The sequence below is a fragment of the Oryx dammah genome, unplaced genomic scaffold, assembly GCF_014754425.2.
Source record: "Oryx dammah isolate SB20612 unplaced genomic scaffold, SCBI_Odam_1.1 HiC_scaffold_10, whole genome shotgun sequence".
NCBI lineage: Eukaryota > Metazoa > Chordata > Mammalia > Artiodactyla > Bovidae > Oryx > Oryx dammah.
In genome coordinates this window covers 40666376-40676962 of record NW_024070194.1, presented here as the reverse complement: position 1 = coordinate 40676962, position 10587 = coordinate 40666376, and the positions used below count along the sequence as shown (strand labels likewise).

At 58.8% G+C, this 10587-nt stretch overlaps 1 protein-coding gene across 1 annotated transcript in view; it reads left to right on the top strand.

The window, feature by feature from the left end:
- The window catches only part of PYGB (glycogen phosphorylase B), a 33515-nt gene extending 25009 nt beyond the window's left edge, over window positions 1–8506 (top strand). The window contains exons 15-20 of the mRNA XM_040248844.1: window positions 1074–1132; window positions 2677–2818; window positions 4284–4491; window positions 4945–5079; window positions 6081–6147; window positions 7221–8506. Coding sequence (XP_040104778.1) covers window positions 1074–1132; window positions 2677–2818; window positions 4284–4491; window positions 4945–5079; window positions 6081–6147; window positions 7221–7373 — 764 coding nt within the window. The 3' untranslated portion in view covers window positions 7374–8506. The remainder of the gene's footprint in view (window positions 1–1073; window positions 1133–2676; window positions 2819–4283; window positions 4492–4944; window positions 5080–6080; window positions 6148–7220) is intronic.
- The last annotated feature ends 2081 nt before the right edge of the window (window positions 8507–10587 follow it).

The following is a 10587-nucleotide window of genomic DNA, read 5'->3' as shown; positions in this document are numbered from 1 at the left end:
GTGTCCCCTCTCTCCATGGCCGTGTCCCCTCTCCGGGGCCGTGTCCCTCTCTGTGGCCGTGTCCCCGCCTCTGTGGCTCCAATTTCAGGCTCGCTCAGGAGGCATCGTGGCCTGTGGGCCTCTGCCTACCAGGTTGTCCAGGCCCCTCTGAGGTTTCCCTGTGGGAAAGAGGCTGACATAGTCCACCTGCCCAGCCCTCAGGGGCTCTTTGCCTGCCTCCTCCCCTCCCTCTGCAGGAGGCCAGGATTCCTGAGACCCTGCGCTCACAGCCCCATCTCCCACCTATCTCGTGACCCAGCAGGACTAGTTCATTGATCTGGAGTTCGCATATTTTTCTTCTTTTCAATGTAGCTTGTGGATTTGGGGCTTTTTTTTTCCCCCTTGTTCTCTAGGTCACTTTGTCCACTAGCTGGAAGCAGGAAGGTTCAAAACTCAGGGACTACAGGAACCTGAGGTCAGATGTTAAAGATCAGCCGCGCCCCTTAGCAGTTCCTGTAAATCTCCTGGCCGCTTCCCGACCCTGGTGGATACTGTTTAGGGCATCCCTGCTCCTCTGTAGATGACACCACCACCCCGATGAAATCTGAAAACCCAGTGGCCTGGCAAGAACACCTCATTCTGCTGGGGCTGGAGGCGAGCTGTCTGCTCCTATACAAGAAAGCTCTGGAGGGCTTCTCTCCCTCTGTCCCAGCAGGGAGGGGGCTCAGGGTCTCACTGACACCCCGCACAGGCTGATGGTTAATCACCACCGTCCCAAGGTCAACCCATTTTCGAGTGCCCATCACACACGCAAGGGCCTTCAGTCCTGGTCACCAGACCCAAAGGAGCTCCTGTCTTGGGCTGTTCTGGACACAAAGGCACAGCTTTTCCACTGAACCTTCTGGAAGAATCTGCTTCTGGTTAGCCTTTGGCACCAACCTGAACGCAGTGCAGAGTTCTGTAAATGGAAGCTCCTGAAGTGCAGCGCTTGCATCGGGCTGGTCTCTGAGGACGCTGGTTACTGCGGCAAGTGCAAGGCTCGCGCGTGTCTGGCTCCAGTTGCCTCACTTGGCTGACTTCTGTTTGTCTTATAGGAATAAAGAAGGACCCGACCCAGGCCTTTGTGCCCAGGACTGTCATGATCGGGGGCAAGGTGAGGTGACGCCTCTTTGCTCTTGCTTGGCATTGGGCGGGAACATACAAACCACCGTGCTTTTCTGCAGTGTCCCTGTATCTGGGATGGATGCTGCGGGTGGCTGGGCGCTGACCTGCACACAAAGCCTGGAGGTCCCGGCCCCAGCTCTGCCTCTGGGCCAGTACGTTCAGATGTCTCGTCAGCTCGGCCACAGGAAGGGAGCTGGACGGGGGCCCTGCCTGCCCAGGGCGGTGGGGTCCCCAGGGCCAGCCTCCAGTGGGGAAGCACCATTCTTCAGTGTGACTGCCAGCGTTCCACATGTCCCCTGCACTTCTGTGCTGAGTGGACACCGGTCACTGGCTGCTTCATCAGCGAGATGTGGGCCTGCTCTCAGCCTGGCCTCACGCGTTTTATTTACCGTGGCACGTGCTTTAGGACACGTGATCGCAGAGTCCCAGTGTCGCCAGGGGGCATCGGCGGGTCCCACCACAGGTCTCTGGACTCTAGGCCCCGTGTCCCCACCCTCTGCCACTTTTCCCAGGAGCCTGGGCACGGCTGCTTCATGGGGGCTGCAAGCGGGCCCAGGTTTGTTCTCTCCTCCGACTTGAGCAGCTCCACAGGTGGAGGCACCCTGTGGGCTCCCCCAGCTCAGACAGCAGCTCACACCCGCCATGTTCCGTCTCAGCCACCCCCCCACCCCCGACTCTTGCTGTTCCTGAAACAGATTCTGGACAGCATCTGTTTCATTTGTCAGTATTTCCATATGCATTTCTCAGAGATGGGGACTGTCAAAAAGTTTTAACATGTGTTTTAGAAATGAAAATCTAGAGGAAAAAAGAATCGTAGAACGTCCACAAACCTATTGCCTGACTTCTGCTGAGCCTTCTCAAAGTAGATTTCACCCCTAAGAACTTCATCAGTTGTCTTCCCAATGACGTTTTCCTGCAAAACCACACAACGCCACCATCACATCTACAATACTTGACAAGAATTCCTCCACGTCATTAAATATCCAGCCAGGACCACATGCCTGGCTGTCTTATTAGACATCTTGAGTTTGTTTGACTCAGGACCCAGTGAGATTCTCACATGGCGCCGGGCAGCTGTGTCTCATCCGTAGGTTTTCATCCACATTCCCCCTTTTTTTCCCCTGCAGATTTTTACAGAAATCAAGTTGTGTGTCTCTCCCAGACCATGTCCCTCTGGTATCTCCCAGAACCTTGGTGGGTTCCCCGTGTTTCCTGGAGGTTGGTAGTCAGTTCTTAGGGGTCCTTGTTCCCTCTCTCCATTTCTGAAAAACAAACTAGAATCAGGAACCCAAGTTTGAGGCTGACAGATCTGTGCGTGTGGGTAAGGGGCTGTCACGAGGCACTTGGTCGGCACCAAGGGAGCGGCTGGAGTGCTGCACCTGTGGGCCCGTCTGTCAGGATGAAGGACACACAAGGATGCTGTGACCTCAGCCCCCGTGGGGCCCCCTCCCAGCAGCTGAGCCGCTCAGCTGGGCGCATCCAGACCGGGGCCCGAGCCCAGGGTGTGTGCTGCATGCCCCTTTCCCCTTGCAGGCAGCGCCCGGCTACCACATGGCTAAGAAGATCATCAAGCTGGTCACGTCCATTGGTGACATCGTCAACCATGACCCGATTGTGGGTGACAGGCTCAAAGTGATCTTCCTGGAAAACTACCGGGTGTCCTTGGCCGAGAAAGGTGAGCCTGCCCTGCCTGATGCCGTGGGCAGCCCTTGCTGGTCAGGGCCTGTCTTGCCTCCAGGCAGATTAATGGCCCTGACACCATGTTCCCCAGCCAGAGGGCCCCCGGTCTGGTAGCCAAGGCCCTGGTCTCTGTACTTCCTGCCCTCCCCTCCTTGCGCCTCTGGTTCTCAGCTTGGCCTTCCTGCCCCTGGGTTCGCTCTTGGTGGCCCATGCCCCCCGCTCTCCCCCAAACCCAAGGATGCTTCTGCTTGTCCCCACCTGTGCACTCTGGCCTGCATCTGCTCTGGGGGCATCTAGCTGGAGCCCCTCCACTGTGGGAGTCCTGGGTATGTGTTGCCACCCAGAGAAGGGCCTGTGGCCACATGTGCCTCAGAGCAGGGCTCTCCTGAACGGGACTGGCCTTTCTAAGGCAGCCACTTCCGGAGACCTGGCAGGAAGTGCTAGGACACCTGAGCCTGGAATCGTGGCCTGAGTCGCAGCCCCTCTGGTCCAGGGGACTGTACGCTGCTCTCCAGGCATCCAGTGGAGGGCAGGCTCTCATACTCCCTCCCTGTCCAGTGCGGCCAGGTCATCAGCACCACCCCTGTGACCCCCCCACTGCCCTGTACCATCTGTGGCTCTGGGGTTGGGTTGTGGTTCATGCTTCACTGAGCTTCTCACACGTCTCAGGCTCTTTGCCGCCTGGAACTCCCAGGCTAGCTCTTGCACTTCCTAGACCTGACCTCGGGGACAGACCCTGTGCTCCCCAGCTCTTGGACTTGCTGTGGTCATGTGTCCACCGTCCCATCTGCTCATGTCCCTCTTCCTGAGGGGTCAGGGGTGCCTGTGTCTCCATCCCGGCACCTGGGCCTGACCGTGAAGACGGGGCCAGACTCTGGACTTGGCTGACCCCGAGTGTCCACTGGCTGGGTCAGGGAAGCAGCATCCATCAGCCTTGAGGACTGGCTGAGGATGCGGGAGCAGGCACGCCGAGGCAGGCAGGATGGAAGCCGTGCTCCTGCCACCATGGCGAGACACTCACAGGAACCTGCGTGTGGGAGAAGCCACCGGCTGCTGGGGGCTTGTGACTCAGCTGCCACGCCCAGTCTGTAGAGGGTCTCCCGGGCATGAGGCCACGGGAAGACTGTCCCCAGTCCTCTGCTTCCGTGAGAGTCGATTCCTTTCGAAGACGTTTAAGGAGCCTACGGGCTGATGGACTAAGACAGCAGTGATGTCAGGATACAAGGGAAAGAATACCCCACCTGGTTTTGGTACGGCCCTGGTTTGCAGGTTCTAGAACAGAGGTCCTCTGCCACTGCAGGGCTTCTTGGCATCTCCACGTGGACCCGCCGCCTCTGTCTGCCCTTGGTCGGGAAGGGGAGCCGTGTGGGGTAGGGGGCAGCGCATGGTGTCCCGTTGCCGTTCCTGTTGCTCTTGTGCCTCCTGACTGATGGGTCTTGCCCGTGCCCCGCTCCCCGCAGTCATCCCCGCCGCTGACCTGTCGCAGCAGATCTCCACTGCGGGCACCGAGGCCTCGGGCACAGGCAACATGAAGTTCATGCTCAACGGGGCCCTCACCATCGGCACCATGGATGGGGCCAATGTGGAGATGGCTGAGGAGGCCGGGGCCGAGAACCTCTTCATCTTTGGCCTGCGGGTGGAGGACGTGGAGGCCCTGGACCGGAAAGGGTGGGTGCCTCTCGAGGCCTCTCTCTCCTTTAAGTGTCCCCACACCCATGGATACCTTGAGGGGGTCCTGGCTTGGCCTAGTTGCCTGAAATCCCTCAGGGGACCCAGGGAGGCCTCAGGCACCAGGGGCTGAACCCAAATGCTGGGAACCTTGTCAGCCTGTGAGCACTGCCCCCTTTCGGCCCTGCCCCATGTCTGCCGCATGCCTCCCTCTCCCTGGATTCCTTGATGGCTCTCAAGTCTGACTTCACATGTTATTTTCTTCTGCAAGGTCTTGGCACAGACTGGGGGTGGGGGCTCTGTGGGAACCTTGGAGCAGCCCCTCCTGGAGGACCATCTCAGCCACCACGTGTCTGTACCAGGAGGAGGAGGTGGGGGTGATGTGCCCTCGGCAGCCAGCCCAGCCTGGCTGGCCCCAGCCCCACCTGCTCACGAGTCTGCCGTCTCCTGCAGGTACAATGCCCACGAGTACTATGACCGCCTGCCCGAGCTGCGGCAGGCCGTGGACCAGATCAACAGCGGCTTCTTCTCCCCCAGGGAGCCTGACTGCTTTAAGGACGTCGTCAACATGCTGCTGAACCATGACAGGTGCGATAGGACCCTCATCCCTCCCCACCACTGGGTCAGACTGAGGGTGCCCAAGACCACACATCATTTGGGGCAAAGCCTGGGCTTCGGTGAGGCTCACCCCCACCTCAGCCCATGGCCAGAGGGTCGGCCACATCCAGGCACTCGGGCTTGTGGGACCTCTGACCTCAGAGCCTGGTGATGGGATTGCATGACAAGGTGATGTCACCTCTGTGGGTGGAAGGAGGTGACGTGCTGGGGTACAGGAAGCCTGGGTGTTAACCACTTCTGGGAGTCCAGGAGTGGTTCAGGTAGAATGAACTTGTGAGGCTACAAGTCTCCATGTGGTTGGTGTTCATGACAAGGCCACTGACACGGGGTGGCAGTTTTCTGGGCACAGCCTTGCTCACTTGTCCCAGGTTGACAGTGCCATCTGCCTTGACCATAGGCCTCTACTCCACCCTGGTAAAAGGCGGGTCTGCGGAAGGCCGAGAATTGACCTTTATTCATTCCACTTTCAGTTCCCTTGGGTTAGTCTGTCGTATTCCAATGAATATCATCTGCCGGTTTCTGTCAGACCTGATCGTAACTCCATGCATGTCTGGGGCTGGGCGCTCAGCCCTGCTGATTCTGGGATCCAGGAGTGACTTTACAGGGTTCTATGAATTGTGATCCCAGTTCAGTTGTAAACAAAACACATTCATGTGTCATAAATCCTGCACCACCACTTGTCAACTCGTGAGGCCTGAGAACAGGTGGTGGTGGAGCCTGCATCCCCTGGAGGTGGAGGGGACCTTAATCTGTGTTCCTCTAGTCCACGGGCACAGTTTCTTCCAACAGCGTGGGGCTGTAATAAGGTTTTTCTAGAGTAGTGTCTGCAGGACAGCAGTGCTGCTCAGAGCGCAGCCACCGTGGCCACCTCCGTCACGTGGAGCATGAGGGCGCAGCCAGCCAAACCTGGGGGCCCTTTTCCTGACCTCTGTCACCACCCGCCCAGCCCAGCTTCCTGTCTCCCATTTCAGGTTCAAGGTGTTTGCGGATTATGAAACGTACGTGGCGTGCCAGGCCCAGGTGGACCAGCTGTACAGGGTGAGGTTCTTGGGCCCTGGCAGGGAAGTCACAGGGTGTGACCATGTCCTGCTGTCTCGGGCCACTCCCGGGAACTGTAGCTGACGTAGTGGCCCAGAGCAGGTTGGGCTTCTTCCTCTCTTGCTCAGGGACTGCCTCAGCTGGGCATCTGCCTGGGCTACCGCCTAGGACCCTTGGGGCCAGGCTGCTGTCCACACCAGCACACGTGCCCCTGCAGCCTGGGCGCTGCCACAGAGCCAGTGGACGGGGAAGGACTTCCCTCCCAGAGGTGCTGCCACACCTCAGCCCATGGTCTGATTGCCTGCGTGCGGTTAGGAGGGCAGGGGTGATGCAGGGCATGAGGCCCACAGCAGGAGACGGGGCTCGTGAGCAGCGAAGACCTTTGTGCTTAAAGGGAGGTGAACAGTTTCTCGGGCAGTGGACATGTCACCAGCGAGCAGAGTGAGGACCTGCAGCTCTAGAGCGGGCATGCTGGAGCTGGCTCTCCACTCCTGGCCCCGGGTCCCGCCTCTGTGTGACCTGCAGGAAGCAGGCACAGCCGGGGGCCCTCCCAGGAAGACTCAGCTCCTGAGCTCGGGGAGGTGATGGGGTGTTGTAGCCCGTGCACCTGGCCAGGGATGGCCGTAGGAGGGGACACTGGCGATGGGGGCGTGGCTGTGTAGTCACCGCACAGATCTGTTAAAGCAGGTTCTTGGACACGGCCTGAGGAGCTTGTATCTAACCATCCCCCTCAACTCAGGAAACAGCTCCTGAAGTCTCCTCCTGAGACGGGACAGGAGGGGGCCTGGGAGGCCAGGTGACCCTGGGCTTCCCTTCCAGGAGTGCCCTCCTGGCACTGGATGCCATCTGGGGGTGCGTCCCCTCCTGGCGAGGTGTCTGTGCATTGTGTGCACTCTGCCCTGGCGGGACCCCTCGGGCTCTAGACCCTGTCTGCTCACCTGGACGCTTCCTGATGGGTGGGCCCCCTTCCCAGTGAGCTCTGAGCTTTGAGGGCCTGCCTTCCGTCAGGCTGCCCAGGGCTGAGCGCATCTGGGAACAGACTGAGGTCACTAAGTGCCCGCCTCCATCTGCAGAACCCCAAGGAGTGGACCAAGAAGGTCATCAGGAACATCGCCTGTTCGGGCAAGTTCTCCAGTGACCGGACCATCACGGAGTACGCCCGCGACATCTGGGGCGCGGAGCCCCCTGCCCTGCAGACCCCACCGCCCAGCCTCCCCAGGGACTAGGCCTTGGCCTCGGGACCAGCTTTCGTCCCCTTGCTGACTCTGCCCATTGTTTCCAAGCATTTTCCTAGCGCCCTGCTTCTTTCAGTGCCACTTCCAGGAGGGCTGAGGGAATCGTGGTGGTGGCTTTGAGGGGCTGGGGTGTGGAGATGCCCCCTCATCTCCTGCCGGAGAGCAGGTCCCACGCACTGACAGGCTCGCCCCACCTCCACCCCCCAGGATGCCTACTCAGCTTCCCCACGGCCTTGTACAAACCTGTGTGAGCTCGTGTTCAGTTCTGACCCTCTGCATTCTGGGGTCCAATCAGGTAGCCGTGACAAAGCTTGGGCAAGTGTGTGTTTCTGCAGCACTCAGGCTGGCCATCCAGTCTCTCCCAGCCCAGCTCTGCCTCCTGGCCATGCTGGGAGGGTCCATTGTGCCGGGCCGTGTCCTCATAACTGCCATGTGGGTACCGCCCCGGGGTTTCCAGATTGAGCATATAGAAGGCCCCCAGGAAACCGAGGGTGACACTGGGGAGGACGCCTGTGTCCAGCACCAGGGGCTTCGGTTAGGACAGGCTGGCTGGTGCAGAATTGGTTTGATTTTGCTTTTTCGAAGATTTTTCACAAGGAAATGAAACCAGCTGAGGTCTTTCCTTGTTTTAGCAATGGAAAATAGCACTTCTGAAGTTTATGCTGGGGGAGGCAATGCTGGGGTGTTTTCACTTGGCGTCCCCACCTAGCTGGGTGAGGCTGAATGCCCAGCCCTCTCCCAGGCCTGCACCCTCCCTGTGCTTGTCAGGCAGGAGGCAGCAGGAAAACCTGATCTGGAAAAGGACTGGTGGGCCCAGAGGGGAGCCTACCCTCCATTCTACCCAGACGGCAGGCTGGCACCAGGGATGGCGGCTGAGCAGTGGGAAGGACGAAGCCAGGGAGCAGGTGGGAGCTGGGGGCGGAAGCTTCCAGAGGCTCTGCGCCCTCACATGCCGGACCTGGGTGGCTCGGGGCTCTGCTCTCACCCCACCAGAGCTGGGGGGTCTGCGCTCACGCCCCCAGCACCCATTGCTGCCCGCCCTTTAGGCCAAGCGTGACTGTCACTGTGCCCTTCGCTGTCATTGCCTCGTGTGAGAAAGCGATTAAACCTGCTTGTGCCCAGATGCTCTGGCCTCTGCGTGTCTCTGTACCCAGGGCGCTGCGTGTCCCAGCCGGGATACACTGTGGCCCACCACTCGGGGACTGGGGACAGGACGTTCTCTCAGCCAGCTGCTATGGGACTCAGAGCCCCGTGAGCCTGAGTCATCAAACCCAGCACTGGGAGAGCGTCAGCTGGGTGTTGGCGGTCGTGTGTGAATTGTTCTGTTCTTTGCACCTGTCTTTTGCCACCCACTCCTGGTCCTGGGAAGTGGAACTCCTGGGGACCAAATCATTCCCCACCCCAAACTGTATGGCTGCAAGTTAAATAAAAAACCCAGCGAGGTGTGAACTCAGGGCTCAGTGTTACCCAGAGAACCCAAGTGTTGGGGGACGGGCACCTCCCAGGATACCCGCTTCCGTAGGCTGTGGCCACAGATCAACGGTGGGCATCTCGAGCCGTTCCTGACCACAGACTGACTTTGTGACTCAACAAAAGGTCAGTCCTACTCCACAGTTTAAGCTGAGCTTCTTGGACTGAGGTAATAAGCGGAGACACCCCCAAGCAGAGGCATGTAGGCCTAATTACCTGAAAGGTGTCGAGGGCGGGAGCTCCCTGCTCAGCAACCTTGTTAGGCTTTATCTTCAGGCTGTCAGACACCTGTAAAAACACTAGCAGCTTGTATTTTCACTTTATATCCTACTTTATCCTCCCCACCCACCCCCCACCATAAAATCTGAGGCAACTTACACAGACAAAATATAAGGAAAAACAGGATGAAGACTTGCGCCCAGGCAGAGTGGGCGAAGTGTACATGGTCTCAAACGGCCTCGCCGGTCAGGACAAACAGGGGACATGGCTCTGGGCTGCCAGGAGCCCCAGTGACAAAGCCCGAGAAGCCCCAGGGGGCCACCCTGGGCACACGGGCTTTTTGCTTTAGTTACATGAAGGCAGTTGTCAGGTCAGGATGGGCATCCCAGAAAGCCAAGGGGACGTGAAGCTGAGGCCCAGGTGGCTGAGAATTGCCATGGGCAACTCTAAGGTGTTTCGAAGTGGGTGTAATCTCCTGTTTCTGGGCCTCCAGCCAGTTCACAGCTGCTCACAGACCAACAGCAGTGGGGAAGAGAAGGCAAATAAGCTCCTCCCCACCCCGGGGAATTTCTGCACTGACTCCAAAGTGCCAGAGCCTAAGGATCTAGGGGAGGAAGGCCTGCCTTTAGGAGAAGGTGAAAGTTACTCAGTCGTGTCCGACTCTGCAACCCCATGGACTATACAATCCATGGAATTCTCCAGGCCAGAATACTGGAGTGGGTAGCCTTTCCCTTCTCCAGGGGATCTTCCCAACCAGGATTGAACCCAGGTCTCCCGCATTGCAGGCGGATTCTCTACCAGCTGAGCCACAGGGAAGCCCAAGAATACTGGAGTGGGTAGCCTATCCCTTCCCAACCCAGGAATCGAACAAGGGTCTCTTGCATTGCAGGCAGATTCTTTACCAGCTGAGCTACCAGGGAAGCCCAAGGAGAGAGCTGGGTGAACCAAAGTCCTCCACCTGCAACCAGCCCTGTACTGTACGGCATGCAGCCCCCTTCGAAAGCGACACACCATCTCTCTCGGGGGGTGAGAGCAGGGCAGTGAGTGGGCACTGGCGTTGTGCGTGGGAGGCAGGCTTGGCCAAATGCCACGACCAGTGAGTGAACGAGCTGACACTCCCAGGGCAGAATGGGAGTCCCTGGACTCCAGCAGCCTGAGTCCTTCCATGAGTGGCCGGGGGCTCGTCCCGGGTCTCTGAGTGAAACCCCACCACCCATCCATCAACACAGCAACATTCAATGAGCTTGTTAACTGTAAGGTTGAAAGGCTCACCCACAAAGACCTGGTTTTAGGAAAATGGCATCTGCCCCACCAGAGAAGACAAGCTCCCTGTGAACACGTCTCCTCCGACACAACACCCCTCCCCGCGGGACTTCGGTGTCTGCAGGAGCAGGAAGAAAGCCTGCAATCCTTGGCCTTACAGAGCCACCCTCTCCTCACATAGGGCCGAGTTCTGAGAGTGGCCTGGGGCTGTAGGCACAGCCTGGACACCACTGGAGGCTGCACTGAGAAAACA